Source organism: Oratosquilla oratoria, chromosome 27, assembly GCF_046742065.1.
Source record: "Oratosquilla oratoria isolate Oo_2021 chromosome 27, ASM4674206v1, whole genome shotgun sequence".
Taxonomy (NCBI): domain Eukaryota; kingdom Metazoa; phylum Arthropoda; class Malacostraca; order Stomatopoda; family Squillidae; genus Oratosquilla; species Oratosquilla oratoria.
In genome coordinates this window covers 13,649,222-13,675,031 of record NC_134803.1, presented here as the reverse complement: position 1 = coordinate 13,675,031, position 25,810 = coordinate 13,649,222, and the positions used below count along the sequence as shown (strand labels likewise).

The 25,810-nt window shown below is 40.2% G+C and overlaps 1 protein-coding gene across 7 annotated transcripts in view; it reads left to right on the top strand.

Annotated features, from left to right (window-relative positions):
- AP-1-2beta (adaptor protein complex 1/2, beta subunit) overlaps positions 1-25,810 on the top strand; it is a 166,237-nt gene that overhangs the window by 30,553 nt on the left and 109,874 nt on the right. For all 7 annotated transcript variants that reach the window (XM_076210262.1, XM_076210265.1, XM_076210263.1 and 4 more), the window contains exons 5-8: positions 3,278-3,471; positions 6,764-6,938; positions 7,138-7,325; positions 17,911-18,037. In XM_076210262.1, the coding sequence (XP_076066377.1) occupies positions 3,278-3,471; positions 6,764-6,938; positions 7,138-7,325; positions 17,911-18,037 (684 nt within the window). The remainder of the gene's footprint in view (positions 1-3,277; positions 3,472-6,763; positions 6,939-7,137; positions 7,326-17,910; positions 18,038-25,810) is intronic.

Genomic DNA, 25,810 nt, shown 5'->3' with positions numbered 1-25,810 from the left:
AAGCTCGCTTCTTCTCTTCTACAACCTTTTTTGTTTCCTCATCCCACCATTCACTACCCTTTCTTTTATTTCCCCCTGTCCTTCTTGTTCCATACACCATCCTTGCACACTTAATGACTCCCTCCTTGAACCATCCCCATTCCTCCTCTACACCCAGCTCTACTCTACCCTTTGCTCCCTCCCACTCCTCCTTCAGCTTCTTTCCATACTCCTTCTCCTTTTCCTTCTCATTCAAATAGTTCACTCTAAGAACCTCCCTACCTTTTGTCCCTTTCCTCTTTCTCCATCTGTCCTCCACTTTCAACTTGCCTTCCACCAAAAAATGATCTGATATTCCCCCACCTCTCCCCTTAGCACATGTACATCCTTAACTCATCTTATCCTAATCCTATTTACCACTACATAATCCATTAGCGCTCTATCTACCACCCTTCCCTCCACCACCCTCTCCCATGTGTACTTATGCTTGACTTTCTTCCGAAACACTGTATTTGCTATCATCAACTCTCTTTCTAGACACATTTCCACCATCAACTCTCCTCTACGATTCTTTCCTGGAACTCCACATTTCCCAACCACTCCATCGATTGGACCATTTCCTACCCTAGCATTAAGGTCTCCCAGTACTATCACATTGACATTTCATCCCAAATCCTGTATGCACTCATTTAGATCTATCCAAAAGGCCTCCCTTTCTTCTACACTCTTCTCACTACCAGGTCCATATGCACTTATAAAGACCCACATCTCCTTCCCCAGTTTCACCTTCATCCACATTATCCTTGAGGAAACCTCCTTCCACTCCACTACCCGTTTACCTATCTCTTCACTTACTAGAATGGCCACCCCTTCCCTCCCTCGCCCTCTCCTCACTCCTGATAACCTCCCACTTACACTCCCAAACTTACACTCACCCTTCCCTTTCAGCTTAGTTTCACTCAAAGCCAACACATCCATCTTTCTTCTCACAAACATACTACCTATCTCTTCCCTTTTACTCTCATCTGTACCACATCCACGCACATTAAAAGACCCAAACCTTAGGGTGCTGGTCCGAGGCTTTCCAGCCCCTCTTATGCCTTCCTTTCTTTTTTTTAGGAATTTCCCCTGTGGGGCTACAAGGAGAAGGATGCCTAGTCCCACTCCTTGTCCCTTTCTTCTCGCCTCTTACGATCCAAGTGGGAATACTTGGTGGCAGTATTCTTTTCCCCCACCACATCAATTTAAATATAAGTAAAATAGCTGGAGAATAAGGAGATACAGTCCAGATTGGAGCCATATATGAATTGGAAGTGGTATGATAAATGGGGAGTAAGATACAAAACCCCATAAATGTTGCTCCGATCCTGTATACCTATCTATTCTATATATCAAGTTTTTTTTTTTTTTTTTTTTTTTTAAGGGAGGTAACCAAGTCAAAAGGCACCTTCCTATTCCCATCCACCACCCTTTCCTCCTTCATCTTGGCTCCACATGTATGACTAGTCATCCCTGTATCCCACCCACTACCATGGGTTAGAACCAATGTATCAAGACAGTGCATCCACAGCAAGGCCACTCCATTTACTCAGCAACCTCCCCCACCTTTCCGTCTCATGCAGAAAAAGAAATGGGGAGAAATCCCTTAAGGTTGTGTCAGAATATTCACAGACAACCACTTCCTACACCCCTATCCTCCATCCCTTCCCTTGCATCACAGTATCATCTATACACAGCCTTTCTCCATTCACCCCTATCTCATGCCTTCTCCATTCATTGCTCAACAGACATTCTGCACTTGCTCAAAGCCCCTTGCACCCTATCCATCCATCTCATCCTCACTTGTACCCTCAACTTCACTCCACCTTTGCCTTCCACACCTCTTATACTAATCTTTCTGCACTTATTATTTCCTTGTGTCCAAACCATCCCAATAATCTTTCATCAGCCCTACCTGCCATACCCCAGCTCTCCACCTTGCCTCCTCTTTTCTCACTCTATCCAATCTTGTAGCCATGGCTATATGTCTCAGACATTTCATCTCAAATACATTTAAACTTTTCCTCTCTGCTGCTCTTGAATTCCAAGTCTGCCCCATACAATGCTGCCAGCACAATCACCCCTTCATATTGTCTCCTCTTTGCAGCCATTCTCCCACACCACCCTATCTCATGATGACACAAGGTACCTCCACCTCAACTCCCTTTCCAGCCACATGTGACCCCAAATATCTAAAACTATCCACTACCTCCAGCCTCACTGCCATACTTTCCCCTTGTACATCTCACCTTACTATTATCCACATTTACCTTCAACTTTCTCCCATCAGTTACCTTCCCAAACTCCATCACTAACTCCCTTAACCCCCCTCTGATCCTGCCACAAGTGTAGTGTCATCAACAATTAACAACTGGCTTATCTCCCACTTTTCTCCATTTTCTATAACTATCTCCAGTCCCCTGCTCATTGCCCTCTCATTTACCTCCTGCACCACCCCATCCATGTTCATATTGAACAGCCATAGCAATATGACACATCCCTGACACAGCCCCACCTTTACTTCAAACCATTTAATTTCTCTATTTCCAATACTAACACAAGCTCTACTACTCTCATAAAAACTTGTGACTGCCCTTAACAGCTTTCCCTCAATCCCATATATCTGCAAAATCTCTCACTGCCTTCCAAACTACACTCAAACTTATCCCTCTGAAAATACTACACTCACATTTGTCCCCTTTTCCCTTGCAAAGTGGAACTATACAGGCACTCTTCCAGTCCTATGGCACTCTATCCCTCCCTTAGGTACACATTAAACAACATCACTGGCCAGTCCACTATTACTGTACCTTCTTTCTTCAGACACTCCACATGACACCCATCTAACCCAGGTTCCTTACCTGCTTTCATGATTTTAATAACTACTTGCATTTCTTATTTTTACTCCATTCTCCTCTCCCTTAACCATAATTTTCTTAGTACCTCCCACTGCTACAACCAATCCCTCCCCATCCTCCACATTCAACAGCTCTCTAAAATAATCTGCCGATCTTTCCCTTACTGCCCCCATCCTCTCTTGTCTTCCTTCCAAAACATCTTTTTATTATTTAAAAAAAATTCTGTCATACACCTCACCTATTTTACATTACTCTAATTTTTGCCTCCTATATCTTATGTTTTGCTTTTCTTGTTTTTTCTACATACCTCTCCTGTATACCAGAAGCAGGTAAACCTTCCCTTTATTTTCCTTTATTCAAATAATTTAAGGCTGATTTACTATTCCATTTTTTTCACCTAGGTTGTTGCAAATGCTGTAGCTGCCCTCACAGAAATCAATGAAGCAAGTAGTTCTGGGCAGCCACTTATGGAAATGAATGCATCAACAATTAACAAGCTTCTGACAGCCTTGAATGAATGCACTGAGTGGGGACAAGTCTTCATCCTAGATGCTCTTTCTCAGTATAGTCCCAAGGATGAACGAGAGGCTCAGAGGTAAGATCAAGTGCAGACTACAGCCCCTGGAATAGAATTAAGACATGCTTAAAATTATGTTTAAAGATGCTGGAGTCAAATGTCTTGTACATTGCTCAAACTGTTGACATTTTGTGGAAATGTGCTTGTCGTGTCATAATTTGACTGTACATACCCCTAAAGGGATGTCTTCCCATATGCTCTTTTTCTGCATGAGGGGACAGAGAGAGAGAGCGGGGGGGGCTGCGTCAAATTTTTCTTATACATACTCCCTTACCCCCCCATCCCCCACCCATTCCACCTCATGGATCACATCATCCACATACAACCACTCTCCATTCACCAGTCTTCTCACCTCTCCCGTTCTTCCTCAACAGACATTCCCCTCTTCCCCAAAGCCCCTTTTACTCCATCCATCTCATCCTAGGTCACCCCCTCATGTTCACTCCTTCCACATCTGCCTTCCACACCTCTTTTACTAGTCTTTCTTCACTCATTCTTTCCATGTGTCCAAACCATCCCAACATTCTTTCATCCACCCTATCTCCCAACTTCCTTTCCACCCCTGTTCTCCTCCTAACCTCATTTCTCACTCTATCCAGCCTAGTAACCCCGATCATACTTCTCAGACACCTCATCTCAAACACATTCAAACTCCTTCTCTCTTCCTTTCTTATGTTCCATGTTTCTGCCCCATACAGTGCTGTTGGCACAACCACTCCTTCATACAATCTCCTCGTAGCATCCATTCCCAAATGTCTATTCCTCATTACACTTTTTAATCCACCAAGGCATTTACTAGCTTCTCTCAATCTACAATCCATAAAAGCCCAAAATACATCCTTACCTTTTCCTAAGGCTTTCTCACATATCTGCCTTGCCACAAAAATCTGATCCACACAACCCCTACCTGTCCTAAACCCACACTGTTCTTCACCAATTATTACCTCTGTTCCTCTCCTAATCCTCTCGGTCAAAACCCTGTCATAAGCCTTCCTAACCACACTCGACAAACAGATCCCCCTGAAACTACTACAATCACACTTGTCCCCTTTCCCTTGTGAAATGGAACTGTACAGGCACTCCTCCAGTCCTCCGGCACTCTACCCTCTTTTAAACAAACATTAAATAACCTCACCAGCCAGTCCACCATCACTGTACCTCCCTTTTTTAGACATTCTACATGACATCCATCCAACCCGGTGCCTTAACTGCTCTCATCATCTCAACTGTCTTCACCTCATCTTTCCTTATTTCTCCTCCATTTTCCTCACTCATCACTGTTATTTTCTTAGTGCATCCCACTACAACTACCTTCCCCTCCCTATCCTCCTCCACATTTAGCAACTCCCTGAAATATTCTGCCCATCTTCCTCATATTGCCATCTCTTCCTTTACCATCTCTCCATCTACACCTTTTACCTTTTCTTCTCTACATAATTTGCCTCATCTTCCACTCTTAATTTTTTTTTTCCAAAACATTTTATTACTTTCAAAATATTGTCTCACACTTACCTCATTTCACATCAGCTCTCCTCCTTGCCTCCTTTATCTTATGCTGTACTTCTCTTTTCTTTGTACCTCTCATATGCAAAGGCAAACAATAAAGATGAGGCAAAATCCTTTCAGGTAATGTCAAATTATCGTCTATACACAATCATTCTTCACTCACACCTATCCTTTACCTTCTCCCTTCCCTGCTTAACAGACATTTCCTTCTTGTTCAAGGTCCCTTTCACTCCATCCGTCCATCTCATTTTCATTCTTACCCTCAAGTTCAGTCCATTCACCTGTTTCCAAACTTGCTAATCTGTCTTCACTGGTTCTTTTCACTTGCCCAGGACATGCCAATAATTGTTAGACACCCCTATCTGCCAGCTCCCTTTCTACTCTAACTTTCCTCCTCACCTAATTTCCTGCTCTACTTATCCTCGTAACCCCCACCATTCTTCTCAGACACTTCATCTCAAATGCAATTAAACTTCTCTCTGCTTTATGAGAAATTCGCTAGTGAACAGCGACGGTCATAAAAATTATCTTCTTTCTGCTTCTAACTTCATGTCTGTGCCCCATACAGTGCCATAGGCACAATCATACCTTCACACAGCCTTCTCAGCATCCATTTCCAGATACATATTTCTCATGACACTTTTCATTCCCCCAATACATTTACTTGCTTACATTGCACTAAAGTTGACCTCCCCCATTTCTCCATTTCATGCTACATGTGATCCTAAATGCTTCAAACTATCTACTTCCTCTAACCTCTTTTTTTTAAGACTTGCCTCCAATTTACTGCCATGCTTGTATATTTCATCATTTTGTGTTTACCCACATTTATGTTCAATTTCCTCCTATCACATACCTTCTCATACTGTCACTAACTGCCTTAGATCCTCCTCTGACCCTGCCACAAGCAGTGTCATCAGCAAAGAACTTGCTTACCTTCCACCTCCTTCCACTCTTTGAAACCATCTCCAATTCCTTGTGTAATGTCATCATGGTTGTTCAGTGTGTATATGGAAAGAGTAGTATGGGAATTAAATACAAAAGTATTAGGCAGGGGTTTGGAACTGTTAAGTGAGAGTGGAGATAAGTGGGAGATGAGCCATTTGTTCTTAGTGGATGACACTGCACTTGTAATCAAGTCAGACGGTAGACTGATGTAGTTAGTGGCAAAGTTTGGGAGAGTGAATGGAAAAAATTGAAATTAAATGTGAGTAAAAGTAATGTAACAAGATCTACAAGGGGTGATGGTGGCAATGGGTTGGAGGTGAGTGTGAATGGTGAGAAGCTGGAGGAAGTGGAGAGCTTTAGGTATGTAGAGTTGTACATAGCAGGGAATGGAGTGGGGATAGTGATGAATTAAAAAATAAGGGAGGGAAGTAAACGTCTTGGGAATGAAATGTTTCACAAGAGAAAGGTATCTGGGAAACAATGAGAAGACTGCATGAGGGAGTGGTTGTGCCCATGGCACTTAATGGAGAGCAGGCCTGGAATTTGAAGGAGGCAGAAATGAAGAGCCTAAACATACTAAAAGTAATAGTAAGAGAAATGCAGTTGCCAGATGTCAGCTCTCTTATCATGAGAAGATGGAGGAAATATAATTGAATTTGGTAGAGTGAGATCATTAACCTTGTCCATAGACAGTGTTTCAGCCCAGAGGAGCTACACCTAGGTGAAGGTGAAGGGGATGACTAAGTTTTGAAAATGGTCAGCAGAGAAAAGATTCCTTTTGCTACAGGACCACCACTAATAAATACATATCATTAGTTCCTCTTCCTTATGTTTATTAGCAATATTTGTCTTTCAGCATCTGTGAGCGTATCACTCCCCGCTTAGCTCATGCCAATGCAGCTGTTGTTCTGTCTGCTGTAAAATGCCTCATGAAATTCATGGAGCTCATGGCTGCTGATTCAGAGTTTGTCAAGAACCTGCAGAAGAAGCTTGCACCTCCCTTGGTGACTCTCTTGTCGTCAGAGCCAGAGGTTAGTCAGGTGTCAGTTTGGAATAACATAGAATAGCACCATTTGCCAGATTCATGGTTCTCTTCCTCATGATAACATAATTAAGATTTTGTTCTTACATATGCTAAATAATTTTATTTGGATGAATGGCAGCCTCCAGGTTGAAAGGGTAAGAAATATACCAAGCTGAAGGGCTAACATACATCACTTTGCATTACAGGTTCAATATGTGGCCTTACGTAACATCAACCTGATTGTGCAAAAGCGGCCAGAGCTGCTGAAACATGAAATGAAAGTCTTCTTTGTGAAGTACAATGATCCTATTTATGTCAAGCTTGAGAAGCTGGACATCATGATTCGTCTGGCTTCTGAAGCAAATATTGTACAAGTCCTGTCAGAACTTAAAGAGTGAGTTGTGAATAGCTTTTTTTATTATTATTTTTATTATTATTATTATTATTATTATTACCATCTTCATAGGCTTTTTAAGGAAGTATTTATTATTGTAGGGAAGTGTGGTGGCTAAGTGGATTTGAGCACTAAATACTTCCCACAACCCTATCTTGCCACACAAACTTGGTCTAGACGCCCTCTTCTCCTAAACTTGTGCTGCTGATTCCCAGTTCCTCTGCTCCCTTCCTAATCCTCTTAGTCAACATGTGGTTATACACCATACAGACTACACCCAACAGACACTTCCCTCCAAAACTACCATATATCCTTTTCTTTGTACAGTAGGATTGTACATGCAAAAATGCTGAAAGGGGTATTAAGAATTGTGAACTTGACACATTTTGTACAATTGGTTTACGTTAGTTAAGGAATGTTGAGATAGATCATTATGTTAAGGCCCATCTACACTATCAGTGGTCACCTTTTGTTTTCTAGCATAGTAATGTCAAGTACCTGGAAAATGACAGGGTAGACACTTACAACTGAAGCACCATTCATGACCAAAGCAGTTCACGAGCAAGTTGTATATTCAAGCATGCCCACTTGTGAGCTACATCCTCAGAGGTGTTACCAGATGTAAATAAACATTGCATTGGGTTGAATTAAACATTTAATCTCCATGCCAGATTATCCTGATGTATGAGTTATACAGTGAGAAATTAGTAGAATGTTGATAGTTATGGAGCATATGGCATGCAAATCCGTAGGATGTACTTGGTACTTAGGTGCTATGTACCATATTCCACAGGGTTGACACACTGGATGGGGGAGAACATAGCGGTCCTTACAGTGTGAACAGACAAATTACTGGTCTGTGATCTCTGCTGTGCTTCACCACTCTCTCTCAAAACTACCAAGTTGCTTGCTCAAGCACCATAGGTGGCCACAGATAGTGTAGCCACTCCACACAGTTCTGGTAAACCTTGTAAAGAGTTCAATGGCACCAATTCAGATAAGTCTCCACACAGAACCATTTTCATAACACTAGACATTATTAAAGCTTTCGATGATCCCATCAAAATCTCACAAACAGAATGTATAACACAAACGTGTACAGTAATACCAAAAGATGGCTGCCCAATTTTCTGGCTGGTAGATATGCCTATGTGTCATATAATGGCCAATCATCATACACCAGAAACTTTAAGAATGGAGTACAACCGGGTTCAGTTCTATCCCCCACATGGCCCAGATGGAATTGCAAATTGGATAAAAGAATGCAAAGAAGAACTAAGGGACAAAATATGCAATTCTAAAAGAAATACAAGATGGTGACAAGGTAATAGAAAAAGATATAGAAGTGTATAGAATGGGACAGTATTCTAAGGAAGGAAATTGACCACTAAAGATGAAACTAAGATCGCAAATGGTAGAAGACATTAGAAAAAGCAAGTAAGCTAGCAAGGAGCAAGCACTACAAGATATGGATAAAATGAGAGATGAGTGTCAAGGAAATAGAAAAAGAGAAAAAAACTATAAGGTAAAGCTAAGGAAAAAAAACATGGAGAGAACGGAGACCGAAAGCAAGGAGTTCTATTGGAGGATCATAGACATGAGGCTGAGAAAATGGTACATCAGAGTGGGCAAAACAAAAACAGAAAATAAGGTAGAGAGAAAAAATAAATTAAAAGTGGCCTATACTAACATTGACAGATTAATCTCATGATTGAAGGAATTAAACGGTTACCTGTCAGATGAAAGACCAGACATAATGGGAATTGTGGAGATGAAATTAAGAGGTCCAATACCACCTAATAGTGTTGGACACTGTTTATATAATTATTTGATTAAAAACAGAAACAAGAAACAGGGAGGGGGAATCATGTTCTTGGCCAAGAAAAACTTGAATGTAAAAACAACATAGAAATGATCATGATAAAAATTGAAGACAGAGACATAAAAGTAGAAAGTTTGTGGTGACATGTGTGCCCCCAAAAATGGGTCCTTGGAAAGAGAACAAGCATTCAAAAATTTTAGTAGATACAAGGCATTTCATTAAATGAGATACTAAAGGATGGAGGTAACCTGGAACTTATGGGGGATTTTAATTATAAAGAAATCTGTTTGGAGGAGTGATGGTGAAGGGCAGAGAGGTCCTGTGGGGAAATGTATTACTGGATATGACCATGGAACATACAAAGACACAATGGGTCAGTGAAAATACCAGATACGTAAAGAAGAACTGTTGAGACTGGATTTAGTATTTACAACAAAACCTGAAATTGTAGATAAAATTGAATACAAAGACACCATTTGGAAAGAGTAACCACATACTAATAGAGGCTGAACTAAAGGAAGAAATATATATGAAGAGAAATGAAAAGTACAGAAAAGGAAGATTGATGTACAACAAAATGGACTTTGGAAAACAAATTCTTTCAAAATGCAAATTGGGAAAAATTCTATATTGAAGAGACAAAAGTGGAAAAAAAATGGACAATCTTGATGGAAGTCTATAATGAAGGAGCAAATAGGTACGTACCAAGAAAAAAACAGGAGATGGTGTATATCAAATGTTGGTTCAACAGATGCAGTGAGGCAAAAGAAGAGACAAAGCTTGGAAAAGATGGAGAAAATATATAAACCTGGGATATGGCAGATGTATATAAACTATAGAAATGTATATGTAAAAGTGCAAAGAGAGGAAAAAACAAACTATGAAAAAGACATCATAGAAAAATGCAAGTCAACCCAAACTATTCTATAGATATGTGAAAGGTAAACTTAAAAATAAACAGGAAATGGTGAAACTATGCCAGAAGATCTAGAAATGGCCGAAGTCATGAACAATCACTTCAAGTCTGTTTTCACTAGAGAAAAACCACAGCATTGGGACAAAGGAAGCAAAGTGCAATCTTCCCCACAAGGGAAATTATAACAAAAAGAAATAATGGAGCAATTAATGAACCTTGACGATAGGAAATTGCACAGCCCAGGCAGAATTGCAAACTTGATACTAAAAGAATACCAAGAAGAACTAATGGACAAAGTATACAACATAAGATACTCAAAGAAGGAAAAATACCAAAAGATTGGAAAAATGCCAACATTGTACCAATATACAAAGGAGGAAACAAGGAAGAACTAATTACAGACTGGTCTCCCTAACAAGCACTGTAGCCAAAATTTGTGAGAATGTTATCAAGAATAGATGGGTAAAACACCTGGAAAAAAAACAATATAATAAACTCAAGACAATTTGGATTCATACAGGGAAGATCATGGGCTACAAATTAAATGTTTCTACTCAAGACTAATAGATATAATACAAGAAAGAGATTGATGGGTTGATTGTGCTTTCCTAGACTTACTAAAAGCCTTCAACAAAGTTCCACACTTTTTTTTTTTTTTTTTTTTTTTAAACTGGAGGGATGCAAGGTAACCTACTAAACTGGATGGAGGATTTCCTGCATGGTAGGGAAATGAGAGTAGTGCTCAGAGAAAAGTATTCAGGTTGGGAGGAGGTGATTAGTGGTGTTCCACAGGAATCAGTACTCCAATAATGTTTGCTATTTATGTGAATGACATGGATGAAGATGTGGAATGTTACACGAGCTTCTTTGCAGACAAGGCTAAACTGTTGAGAAAAGTGAAAACCGTCAAAAGATTGTGAATCACTACAGGGAGACCTAAACAAGGTTTGGAAATGGAGTCAGAAGTGGGTAGTTGACTTCACCACTAAGAAATGTAGTATAACGGAGTTGGGGGGGGGGGGAAAAAGAGTGAGAGAGAATATCAGGACAATATACAATAGAAACAAAGGAAGTAAAGAAAGTGGGATCTGAAAAAGACTTGGGAGTAATTATCTCAAATGACTTGTCCCCTGATAATTAAATTAACCAAATTGTTGGAGAATACTATAACTTGCTAAGATCAATAAAAGTGGCTTTTACCAATTTAGACGAAGAAATGGTTAAAAAAAATATTAGTCACACTAATAAGGCCTAGACTGGAATATGTTGTGACACTATGGTCACCCAGTACCATAAGCAATACTAGTAGTCGTCGACTTATGACCTATGCGACTTACAACTGATCGAATTTAAAACCACGAGATAGTGCAATAATATTTAACATTTAATAGAGTAATAGAATTGCAATGTTATGCCTGGCATTGCAGTACAATTACTCCGCACGCCACGAGACGCAAGTACGATAGTTTTGGCAGGCTGCCAGCAGCGTCAGCATCCCAGCCAGCTAAATATTCTTTCATTTTGTTTGTTTGAAGTAAAATGTTTCCTAATTTTGCATTGCATTTTGTATTTTTGTATTTTTATATATTTTGCAATTAATAAAATATAACGGTAAAACTTTTTTTTATGCCTAGGCTAGTTTGTTGTTGATAACAATATGTTCGGTACAGTACGTAAACAAAAAGAATGTACATACATACATACATATACCCAGGCTTTTTCCCCTTACAAGGGAGGTAGCCAAAAAGGAAAAGGCATAAAATCATTCCCACCCATTCCATCCCTGAATACACTCCACACCCCTCCACCCTCCCTCTTATTTTAGCACCTCCTGGATGACGGGGTCATTCATGCACCTTGTCCACTGCCCTGGGTCAGAAGTAGTGTCACAAGACACAGCACATCCACATCAAGGCCACTTCATTAAATCGGCGATCCCCCCTCTCCATCCCCCCATGCATAAAAGGAGAAGACGGGGAGAAATCCCTTCGGGCTGCGTCAAATTTTGCTCACACATACTACCTCACCCCCCATTCCACCTCATGCATCACAACATCATCCACATACAACCATTCTCCATTCACCCCTGTCTTCTGTCCTCTCCCATCCTTCCTCAACAGACATTCCCCTCTTCCCCAAAGCCCCCTTTACCCCATCCATCCACCTCATCCTAGGACGTCCCCTCATGTTCACACCCTCCACATCTGCCTTCCACACCTCTTTTACTAGTCTTTCTTCACTCATTCTTTCCATGTGTCCAAACCATCCTAATACTCTTTCATCAACCCTATCTCCCAATGTGTTTTGAAATAAAATAAAAAATCCTAATTTTGCCTTGCATTTTATATTTTCATATAAAAACATTATCCCACAGTCGGAAAAAGAAGACACTAATGTCGAATGTTCTGTATATTTCAATCACTAACTGTGACCCTCTTCAGCAGAATGAATACATAGTGGAAGAACATTCAGGGTCACAGTTAGTGATCGAAATATACAGAACATTCGACATTAGTGTCTTCTTTTTCCGATTGTGGGATAAAAAGTTTATTTTATCAATGTGCTACGACATTACTTTATAGTATATTTTCATGTTTTCCAATTAATAAAATGTAACAGTAAAACTTTTTTTATGCCTAGTCTGTTTTTGATAATATGTTCTGTACAGCATTTTGTATTTTTATGTTTTGCAATTAATAAAATGTAACAGTAAACTTTGTTCATGCCTAGTCTGTTGTCGATAAAAATATTTTCGGTACAGTATGTAAACGAAAAGAATGTGTTTGATTTTTTTTTTTTTTTTTTTTTTTTTTTTTTTTTTTTGTTTTTTTTTTTTTTCCCTAATTTTGCCTTACAATGATTTTAATTTAACCAACAAAAAAGTATTTGTAGGTAAAAAATGACTGTTTTTGGTGGCACACACACTGCTACAAATTTTCTACTTTTCATATTTTTATATACAACTTTTATCATAATCAATTCCACATATTTACTGTCATTTATCTTTGTCACATTTAGACCCTTTTTGGTCAATATCTTGACACCTCCCTGTTTATCTGTTCTATTTTTCACCATTTGGGAGATAGGGTTGATGAAAGAGTATTAGGATAGTTTGGAGACGTGGAAAGAATGAGTGAAGAAAGACTAGTAAAAGAGGTATGGAAGGCAGATGTGGAGGGAGTGAACATGAGGGGACGTCCTAGGATGAGGTGGATGGATGGGGTGAAGGGGGCTTTGGGGAAGAGGGGAATGTCTGTTGAGGAAGGAAGGGAGAGGACGGAAGACAGAGGTGAGTGGAGAATGGTTGTATATGGATGATGTTGTGACTGCATGAGGAGGAATGGGCGGGGGGGTGGGGGGTGGGGTAGTATGTGTGAGTAAATTTGACGCAGCCCGAAGGGATTTCTCCCCGTCCTCGCCTTATATGCAAAGGGGGACGGAGAGGGGGGGTCGCCGATTAAATGAAGCGGCCTTGCTGTGGATGTACTGTGTCTTGCGACACTGCTTCTGACCCAGGGCGGTGGGCAGGGTGCAGGGATGACCCGTCATCCAGGAGGTGCTCAGATAAGAGGAAGGGTGGGAGGGGTGTGGAGTGTATTTAGGGATGAAATGGGTGGGAGTGTTTTTATGCCTTTACCTTTTTGGCTACCTCCCTTGGAAGGGGGAAAAAGCCTTGGTATATGTATGTATGTATTTTTCACCCAGTGGTTGTATAGACCTTGTCCCACCATACGTATTGATTGAGGACCTTTCAGTTTTGTTTCCACAATTCCCATAACGTCAGGTTTCTCTATTTCCAGAGAGTCCTTTAATTCATTAATTCCAGAGGTCATACCATCGATATTTGTGTACACTCCTCCCTCGATTTACGAACTAGTTACGTTCTTGAAAAACCTTTCGTATATCGAATATACTTAAATTGAGCACTTTTTTCCCATATTTACCCATTATATGCGAGATAGGTTCTTACAAACAAATTTCATGTCCCTATAAAGTTATCACAACGTTAAATATGCATAATCTTGAATACTGCTCTCTGCTAATTACATACAGACATACATACATATACCAAGGCCTTTTTCCCCTTACAAGGGGGGTTGCCAAAAAGGAAAAGGCATAAAATCACTCCCACCCATTCCATCCCTGAATACACTCCACACCCCACCACCCTCCCTCTTATCTTAGCACCTCCTGAATGACGGAAGGGATCCCGAAGGGATTTCTCCCTATCCTCTCATTTTATGCAATGGGGGGACGGAGAGGGGGGGGTCGCCGATTTAATGAAGCAGCCTTGCTGTGGATGTGCTGTGTCTTGCGACACTGCTTCTGACCCAGGGCATTGGACAAGGTGCAGGGATGACATACAGACACATAAAATATTAATATGCAAAGTAGATAATAACGCTTAGGAGGCACAATGTCACTTGAAATAATGCTAATAATCCATGATTAACCGAGACCGAGTGAGTAGACCGAGCAGTACACGGCGTTGTTTTGAAAACAATAAAACTGGGCGGTTGGTTCTTTCTCAGTATGTACATATCTATTTTCACTTATGGACATATGGCAGTTGTTGTATTTTAATATTTATGATGTAATAATAATTTTCTTTTTTAATATTTATTATTTAAAAATACAATAATTTTTTCAACAGGATTTTATTTGTTATGTCGAATTTTTAGTTCGTATTTCGATTTTTGGGACAAATTTTTTGTCCGTTATAGCTAAAATTCATATAGGGAGCGTTCTTAAATTGAGGGAGGAGTGTATTCCACTTTTAGTTTCATATTTTCTTCTTTTTTTGTTTAAGTTTCCATTTTTCTGATGTACCATTTTTTCAGTCTTGGGTCCAATGCCCTCCAATTTTTTTTTTCCGTCTGTTCTTTTCTCATTTCTATCATTGGCTTCAATTCTGAGAGCCTTGTCTTTGTTTTTCCTCATCATTCATTTCCTTTTTTATCCATATATGTTTGAATTTCTTGCTGTTTGCTAATTTAACCACTTTTGATTGTACCTTCTCAGCTATCATTTGAGTTCTTAGTTTTATTTTTAAAGGTCTATGTTTTTCCTTTGAATATTTCCCTATCCTTTGAATCTCATCAATTTCTTTGTAAAAATTTTTACCTTCATCATGAATTTCTTTCAAAATTTCCGTAGCTATTTCCTTTTCCTCCTTTTCTCTCTGGTATTTATACTGTTATGCCTTCCGCAAGGATATAAGGAAATATGTCTAGGAGGGGTTCGTACTTAGTGGCCTTGATGTGGGTAAGGCAAATCCAAACGGAAGTTAACAAAGATAACTAATTTAATGTATAACAAAAAGCCAACAAAACAAATATAAGAACTTTACAACAACAAAATTAATCAATTGACAATTCCTCCACCGAAAACCAAGTCACGAGAATATAGATTACGTGGTGACGCCACGGTGCTAGAGCAAAAGCAATATGGGAGAGATAAAGTTACGCGTCGCTCAGCCAACGAAAAAGTGCGCCCTAGGAGCCGGCAGATGCATTATATATGCAGTTGGCGAGGACGGGAGGAAGGCGAAGGATGAGCCGGACAGAACTAGTTCACGTCCGTCGGCCTAGAGAGAGTAGATCCCATAAAGTATACAAGCAGTTTTTACCGTACATACGTAATTACCTAACAAGTACAGGATAACACAGATACAGATATTTTTAGATACATGGAGGATGGTGGGCCATCACAACGTATACAAGCAATTTACAGTACATACATAATTATCTTACAATTAAAGATTGACATACAGATACAGACATTTTATATACATGGAGGATGGTGGGCCATCACAATACACATCATGTTTTTCTTGGATACCATGGACCACAATGCATTTACCTTTGTCAACTGTATCTCTCACCCAATTTTCCTTTTATTTAATTACTTTCATAACTGTTTCTATTGTATTTTCCTCCATCTGCTTTTGTATTATTTCTCTGAAAGATATTTTTTGATTTTCCTGATCTTGTTTCCATTGATTTCTTATTTCAAGGAGGTCTGTTTCTTTAATTGATTCTTCCACCTTTGTGATCACTTCCTGTAATTGCTCTTTGACCTTTTTCAGTTCTTCATTTTTATTTTTGTCCTTTTTCAGTTCTTCATTTTTATTTTTGTCTTTTTTCATTCTTTTGTTTTCTCTTTTGAGCACATCAATTTCACTCCTTAGGTCATTTAACTCTCTAATCGTTTGCTCGTTACTCTTACGCAAAGTAATCAACTCCCTAAATACAGCTCGGTAGTCCAATTTTAAATCTAGGATTTCTTCCAATAATTCGTTTACTTTGCGATTTCTTAATGCATTGCAATATCTAACTTCTTTATATCAAAGTCTTTACCTATTTCTCCTGGATTTCTTCGGAAACCTGAAAAACCTGAAAAACTATTGCTCTCCCACCTTTGGTTTATCCTTGCAGTGTCAGTTAAACATGTTCTCTTGGGAATCGTACCAATCGGGGATCCTACTTTGCTTATATCCAGGTCTCTCTTCATTGGTTCATATAATACTTTTTCGTCTTTTTCTTTCTCCATTGTATATGGAAGATGTGATGCATGAGGTGGAATGGACGGGGGGATGGGGGGTGAGGTAGTGTGTGTGAGCAAATTTTGACGCAGCTTGAAGGGATTTCTCCCCGTCCTCTCCTTTATATGGGGGGACGGAGAGGGGGGGTCGCCGATTAAATGAAGGAGCCTTGCTGTGGATGTGCTGTGTCTTGCGACACTGCTTCTGACCCAGGGCAGTGGACAGGGTGCAGGGATGACCCGTCATCTAGGAGGTGGTAAGATAGGAGGGAGGGTGGAGGGGTGTGGAGTGTATTCAGTGATGGAATGGGTGGGAATTTTTAATGCCTTTTCCTTTTTGGCTACCTCCCTAGTAAGGGGAAAAAGCCTTGGTATATGTATGTATGTATGTATTGTGCCAACTATACTTATTTCAAGAACTGGATTTACACATCGCACACAATAACAACTATTCATTTCTTTCGTGTCGGTGACAAAACCGCTAGATAGATGCTCAATTGCTGCACTTCCTTCTGCTTCGGTGTCTTGTTTACGTGTGTTTGAGATGAAATGTCTGAGAGTATGGTAGGGGTTACTAGGCTGGATAAAGTAAGAAACAAAGAGGTTAGGAGGAGAGTGGGGGTGGAAAAGGAGTTGGGTTGATGAAAGAGTATTGTAATGGTTTGAACACAAGGAAAGAATGAGAGAAGAAAGATTAGTAAAAGAAGTGTGGAAGACAGGAGTGGCTGGAGTGAACATGAGGGGTCAGCTGATGAGATGGATGGATGGGGTGGAAGGGATGTTGGGAAAGAGGAGAATGTTGAGGAAGGAAGGGAGAAAATAGGGGTGAGTGGAGAATGTGTATGGATGATGTTGTGTTGGATGCAAGGGAATGGGTGGGGGATGGAGGGGGTTAGGGAGTATGTGTGAACAATATCTTGACAGAGTCCAAAGGGATTTCTCCCTGTCTTCTCTTTTTCTGCATTAGGGGATGGTGAGGGGGGGGTTGCCAATTAAATGAAATGGCCTTGCTGTGGATGCACTGTGTCTTACTGCATTGCTTCTTACCTAGGGCAATGGGCAAGATGCAGAGATGACCCATAATCCAGGAGGAGCCAAGAAAATAGGGAGGGAGGGGTGGTGAATGGGAGTGGAATATGTGGGGATGAAATGGGTGGGAGTGGATTTATGCCTTTGACTTTGGCTACCCACCTTGCAAGGAGGAAAACCCCCTTGGTATATGTATGACATTTATCAGGGGAAGGACTTTTGCTATGTATGTACCAACTATCATGAATTTAGCTTGTGATACATTTTCTCCTCAGGTATGCCACAGAAGTTGATGTTGACTTTGTACGTAAAGCTGTTCGGGCAATTGGTCGCTGTGCCATCAAAGTTGAGACTTCTGCTGAGCGTTGTGTCTCAACTCTATTGGACCTCATTCAGACCAAGGTATGCATTTATCTTTTTGCTGTAATCATGTTAAATTATTGCTATTTTATATAAAACCCTGATCTGTCTGAAATATTGCTGTGGAAATTTTGTTAGTTATATAAGAAACTAGACATCTTTGTTTCTTTTGAAACTGTGACCCTAACTTTTTTAGACAGATGCTATATCTAAGAAACTGATGCAAATAATGGGGTTTAGACAGTCCCATAATAGCCTACCACTTGTAAACATTGAAATATACTGAATATAGTTCACCTTTTCCCTTCCCATATTGTCAATCATGTGAAGTCGGTGGCTTGTTTGCCACTATATTATCCTTTCATATAAAATCATATTAATTGTATTTGTAGCAGAAGACCCAGATTACCCACACTAACAGCACCCAGACAACAACACAATATATCTTAAAGTGATTTATGGTCCCAACCGTAGGCCGTTGCTAGTTTCCTAGAAGCTGTGGGTCTTTGAAAGAGAAAGTAAGAGCACCAGATTGAATTGATAATTTTTTATTTATTCCAGTTTTTCTTAATGGGGCTATCTTGTGTGTTGTTGGGATTTATTTATTTATATTTTATTATACTACAACTGTCCCTCTGTTATGCTGTCCCCCAACCCTTGTTGCTATACTGTACCATTTCTCTGAGTATTTTCTTTTTCTATGGTGGGGGAATTCCCTGTGGTGGGGGAAAAGAATACTGCCACCAAGTATTCCCACTTGGATCGTAAGAGGCGAGAAAAAAAGGGACGGGGATTGGGACTAGGCATCCTTCTCCTTGTAGCCCTACAGGGCACATTCCTAGAAAAAAAGGCAGAGGCATAAGAGGGGCTGGAGGGCCTCGGTCCAGCACCCTAAGGTTTGGGTCTTTTAATGTGCGTGGATGTGGTACAGATGAGAGTAAAAGGGAAGAGATAGGTGGTATGTTTGTGAGAAGAAAGATGGATGTGTTGGCTTTGAGTGAAACTAAGCTGAAAGGGAAGGGCGATTGTAAGTTTGGGAGTGTAAGTGGGAGGTTATCAGGAGTGAAGAGAGGGCGAGGGAGGGAAGGGATGGCTATACTAGTAAGTGAAGAGATAGGTAAACGTGTAGTGGAGTGGAAGGAGGTTTCCTCAAGGATAATGTGGATGAAGGTAAAACTGGGAAAGGAGATGTGGGTTTTTGTAAGTGCATATGGGCCTGGCAGTGAGAAGAATGTAGAAGAAAGGGAGGCCTTTTGGATAGATCTAAATGAGTGCATAGAGGGTTTAGGGAGAAGTGTAAATGTAATAGTACTGGGAGACCTTAATGCTAGGGTAGGAAAGGAGCCAATTGATGGAGTGGTTGGGAAATGTGGCGCTCCAGGAAAGAATCGTAGTGGAGAGTTGATGGTGGAAATGTGTCTAGAAAGAGAGTTGATGATAGCAAATACAGTGTTTCGGAAGAAAGTCAAGCATAAGTACACATGGGAGAGGGTGGTGGAGGGAAAGGTGGTAGATAGAGCTTTAATGGACTATGTAGTGGTAAATAGGATTATGATAGGAAGAGTTAGGGATGTACATGTGCTAAGGGGAGAGGGTGGGGGAATATCAGATCATTTTCTGGTGGAAGGTAAGTTGAGAGTGGAGGACAGATGGAGGAAGAGGAAAGGGACAAAAGGTAGGGAGGTGCTTAGAGTGAACTCTCTAAACGAAGAGGAAAAGGAGAAGGAGTACAAGAGCAAGCTGAAGGAGGCGTGGGAGGGAGTGAAGGATAGAGTGGAGGTAGGTGTGGAGGAGGAATGGGGATGGTTCAAGGAGGGAATCACAAAGTGTGCAAGGATGGTGTGTGGAACAAGAAGGTTAGAAGGAAATAGAAGGAAGGGTAGTGAATGGTGGGATGAGGAAATGAAGAAGGTTGTAGAAGAGAAGAAGGATTACAAAGGCGGAGCATGCCGACAGGAGACCTTTTGATCCATATCTAGGTCGGATGCAAAAAAAAAAAAAAAAATAATAATAATAATAATAATAAATTAAAACTATAATAATGTAAAAATAAATAAAATACATAAATAAATGCATAGGTATAGTTGAATAACAAACAAAAAGGTAAATAGTAAATGATTATAAATTGACATATAACTAATGATAAATGAAAATCAGACAGACAAATTATAACAAAACAAAAACAAATAATATAAGATAAATTATAATCATTACAGCATCTTACTTAGGTATTTATCTAAATGATTCTTAAAGCTTCGAACTGAACTACATTGCACTACCTGTGCAGGAAGTTTATTCCATTCATTAACTACACGGTTGGCAAAGTTGTTTCTACCTACTTCCAAATTGAATCTATTTCCGGACAGTTTGAGACCATTGTTTCTTGTCTGATTCTCATTCAATGTGAAAATTTGGTCACTTTTGATGTCAATTCCCTTTAAAATCTTAAAGACCTGTATCAAGTCACCTCTGAGTCTACGCTTTTTTAGGGAAAACAGATTCATGTGCTTAAGTCGATTTTCGTATGATTTATTTTTGATATTTGGAATCAGTTTTGTGGCTCGCCGTTGTACTTTTTCCAGTCTGTCAATGTCTTTAATGAGATTCGGTGACCATACGGAAACAGCATATTCCAAATGTGGACGAACTAACGATTTATATAGCTTGTTAATGAGTGATGGACTTTTGAAATCAAAAGATCGCGCAATCAATCCCAGAATCTTATTTGCTTTCTCAGAGGCTGAAATACACTGCTTGGATGATTTGAGGTCGTTACTGATAATTACGCCGAGATCTTTTTCACTATCCACTTTTGTTAACGAATTTCCAAATAACTTGTAATCGTACTTACTGTTATTTTTACCTATGTGCATTACCTTGCATTTACTTGTGTTAAATTTCATTAGCCACTTTTCAGACCATTGCTGTAATTTATCTAAATCTTCTTGAATATCTAATTGGTTTGAGTGATCATTTGCCACTCCGCACAATTTTGTATCATCAGCAAATTTGGAAACAGTAGATTTTAGTCCATGGTCTATATCATTTATATATAATATACTATGAATAGAAGTGGCCCAAGAACGGAACCCTGAGGAACTCCACTTGCAACACTTTTCCATCCAGAAGTTTTTCCATTTAAAACAACTCTCTGTTTTCGACCTTTCAACCAATTACTAGTCCAACCTAATAGGCTACCACTTATTCCATGCAAAGCTAATTTAGTAAGTAGTCTTTCGTGTGGGACGGTATCAAAAGCTTTTGCAAAGTCTAGATATATTAAATCTATATTGTTTCTTTTGTCATAATTGGAGATAACTGTGTTGTAGAATTCGAGTAAGTTAGTCACGCAAGAACGTTTCCGTCTGAAACCATGCTGGCTATCATTTATCAAATGGTTACTTTCTAAATGATATTCGATATCATCTCTGATGATAGTTTCCATTATTTTTCCTCCGATCGAAGTCAAACTTATAGGCCTATAGTTATTTGGTTTCTTTTTGTCACCTTTTTTGAATATGGGAGTAACGTTAGCTAGCTTCCATTCTCTTGGGACATCTCCGGATATGATGGATTTCTTGAAAATAATTTCTAATGGAACAACAATCTCATTTTTCATTTCCTTTAAGATTCTTGGATGCCAACCGTCAGGCCCTGGTGTTTTATTAACTTTGAGTTTGTCTATACACCTTTTAATTTTTTCTTTTGTTATATTTACCGTAGTGAGTAAGTTTACCCCAGACTTTTCACAGGTTTCAGTTTGGAATTCACTTTGAGGTGTTTCGTTTACGAATACCGAGCTAAAATAATTGTTTAAGATATTACACATTCCTTCATTTGAATATTGAAGTTGACCGTCAGCAGATAATAGTGGACCAATGTGATTCCTAACAACCTTTTTATCTCTAATGTAACTATAGAATTCTTTGGGATTCTCTTTGGATTTCTCAGCGATGTTCATTTCGTATTGTCGTTTTCTTTTTCTTATTGTCTTTTTTAAATCTCTCTGTATTGATACATAACTTTCATAGTCATTAGATGCACCCGAGCACTTATATTTCTTATAAGCCTGTCTCTTTTTAGCAATACTTTTTTCAGTTTCTTTGTCGAGCCACTTTGGGCGAGCCTGATTTGGGGGACGTCTGTCCTTAAAAGGAATGTAAGTTTGAATCATCTTAGTGAGCGTATTTTGAAATATTTCCCACATCTGATCTACAGGCCTTTCGTTTAATTTTTCCTCCCAATCTGTAAGCTGAAGCTCCTGACGTAGTTCTATGAACTGAGCTTTACTGAAATCGGGTATTTTAGAAGCACAAGTATCTATTCTAAAATTGTTTAGGAGTTTGAATCTGACTAAATTGTGATCGCTATTTGCAACAGATTCACCGACTTCTACATCAGTTACCATGCTTTCGCGGCTAGTGATCAATAAATCGAGCAAGTTTCCATATCTTGTGGGCTCTTTTACATGCTGAATTAAGTAATTGTCACCAAGAAAATCAATCAAGCGACTACCTATATGGCCATGTTCAAGGGTCATCCAATCAATGTCAGTAAAATTGAAATCACCCATTATCAATAAATCCCGGTTGCAGAAACTAGACAGTTCTTGAAATAACAGTTTGTCGTCTGCTAATGATAATGTCTTTGGCCTATATATTACACCTATATTCATTTTTTGTCCATTTGTTAGGGTTAACTCAACCCACAAACTATCATATGCATCCTGTTTCACTTTCTCTAAAATACAAGCATGAACATTGTTTTTAACGTACAATAGAACACCCCCACCTTTCTTGTGGTTTCTATCCTGATGAAAGTGTTTAAATCCCGCAATATTAAATTCAGCTTCGAACTCTGTACCATTTAACCATGTCTCAGTTATTCCTATCATATCGAGCTTTCACAGATTGGTTACAAAGTAGGACGAGGAAGTCGTATGAGACGTACAGGGAAAAGAAAAGAGAAGTAAAGAAAAAGGTAAAGGAGGCAAAGAGGAGAGCAGATGTAAAATGGGGTAAAAGTATGACAGAAAATTTTGAAAGTAATAAAAAGATGTTTTGGAAAGAAATTAAGAGAGGAAGAGGAGGCGAATCAAGTAGAGAAGAAAAGGTAAAAGGTGCAGATGGAGAGATGATAATGGAGGAGAAGGCAGTAAGGGGAAGATGGGCAGAATATTTTAGGGAGTTGCTTAATGTGAAGGAGGATAGGGAGGGAAAGATAGCTGCAGTGGGAAATGCTAAGAAAATGAGAGTGATGAGTGAGGAAAATGGAGGAGAAATAAGGAACGATGAAGTGAAGGCAGCAGTTAAGATGATGAAAGCAGGTAAGGCACCTGGTCTGGATGGATGCCATGCAGAATGTCTTAAAAAAGGAGGTATAGTGATGGTGGACTGGTTGGTGAGATTATTTAATGTTTGCTGGAGAGAAGGTAGAGTGCCAGAGGACTGGAGGAGTGCATGTATAGTTCCACTTTACAAGGGAATGGGGGACAAGTGTGAATGTAGTAGTTTCAGAGGGATTAGCTTGTTAACCACTTCAGTACGGAACTTAAATCTCGCGGGCAGCAGCCAATGCCAGCCGTACGACGTGTCGTAATAATACTCGCATCATAGAATATAGTCACCGCTTATATCGATCGTTCTCTCTTTCACCCGCGAATTTTGAAAACCACAGAGAATGGGATTCAGGGCACATTTGAGAGAATGTAAAAACACAGGGGCGACTACAATAAATATAATCAAGACGCCGATATGGCAGCTTCGCAAATCCACTTGCTCCTCATGACGCCTACGTGTGCGGCACCGTATGGAAGGGGTTAAGTGTAGTTGGGAAGGCTTATGGGAGGATCTTGATTGAGAGGATTAGGAGAGGAACAGAGGGAGTAATTGGTGAGGAACAGTGTGGGTTTAGGACAGGTAGAGGTTGTGTAGATCAGATTTTTGTGGTAAGACAGATATGTGAGAAAGCTATAGGTAAGGGGAAGGATGTTTTCTGGGCCTTTATGGATCTGGAAAAGGCTTACGACAGGGTAGACAGAAAGGCACTGTGGGAGGTTATGCGGATATACGGGATAGGAGGAAAGCTTCTGGGAGCTGTCAGGAGTTTTTATGAGAGTAGTAGAGCTTGTGTCAGGATTAGAAATGGAGAGAGTGAGTGGTTTGAGGTAAAGGTGGGACTTCGTCAGGGATGCGTTATGTCACCCTGGCTGTTCAACTTATACATGGATTGGGTGGTGTGAGAGGTGAATGCAAGGGTAGTGGGTCAGGGATTGGAGATGGTTAAGGAAAATGGAGAAAAGTGGGAGGTGAGCCAGCCGTTGTTTGCAGACGACACTGCGCTTGTGGCAGGATCGGAGGAGGGATTGAGGAAGCTGGTGACAGAGTTTGGGAGAGTGTGTGATAGAAGAAAGCTGAAGATAAATGTGGGTAAAAGTAAGGTGATGAGATGTACAAGGGGTGAAAGTGGCAGTAATCTGGAAGTGAGCATTAAGGGAGAGCAACTGGAGGAAGTGGATAGTTTTAGATATTTGGGTGCAAATGTGGCAGGAAAGGGTGGAGTGAAGGTGGAGGTAGAATGTAGATTGAGAGAAGCGAGTAAATGCCTTGGTGGTTTAAAAAGTGTAATGAGGAATAGGAATCTGGGAATGGATGCTAAGAGGAGACTGTATGAAGGAGTGATTGTGCCAACAGCACTGTATGGAGCAGAAACATGGAACATGAGAGAGGAAGAGAGAAGGAACTTAAATGTGTTTGAGATGAAGTGTCTGAGAAGTATGATGGGGGTTACTAGGCTAGATAGAGTGAGAAATGAGGAGGTGAGGAGGAGAACAGGGGTGGAAAGGGAGCTGGGAGATAGGGTTGATGAAAGAGTATTAGGATGGTTTGGACACATGGAAAGAATGAGTGAAGAAAGACTAGTAAAAGAGGTATGGAAGGCAGATGTGGAGGGAGTGAACGTGAGGGGACGTCCTAGGATGAGATGGATGGATGGGGTGAAGGGGGCTTTGGGGAAGAGGGGAATGTCGGTTGAGGAAGGACGGGAGAGGACAGAAGACAGGGGTGAATGGAGAATGGTTGTATATGGAAAATGTTGTGATGCATGAGGTGGATTGGACGGGGGAATGGGGGTGAGGTAGTGTGTGTGAGCAAAAATTTTTGACGCAGCCCAAAGGGATTTCTCCCCGTCCTCTCCTTTATATGGGGGACGGAGAGGGGGGGTCGCCGATTTAATGAAGCGGCCTTGCTGTGGATGTGCTGGGAGGGAGAGTGGAGGGGTGTGGAGTGTTTTCGGGGATGAAATGGGTGGGAATGTTTTTGTGCCTTGTCCTTTTTGGCTACCCCCCTGGTAAGGGGGATAAAAGCCTTGGTAAATGTATGTATACGTATGTATGTATTATTTTATTTTATTTATCATACATATTTATTATTATTTATTTTTTAAGCCTCTGGAAACATTTTGTATTTGCCCTCTGGATGGCAGTCACTAGTTAATATTTTGTTCAATGCTTTATCCATGGAGGGGTACTGGTCAAGTTCAAAGTAACTCTATATCTTCTGAGTATTCTTGCCAGTTTGCTTTTTTGGTAGTTTATAAATGGGAGTGGGTGGAGGATGGGGGTGAGGGAGTATGTGTAAAAAATAAATTGACACAACCTGAAGGGGGGATTTCTCCTCATCTCCACTTCTGCGTGAGGGAACAGAGAGGAGGGTCACTGATCTAATGAAGTGGCCTTGTTGTGCATGTGCTGTATCTTGCAACACTGGCCTAGATAAGAAGGAGGGAGGAGGGTGGATGGGAGTGGAATATGTGGGG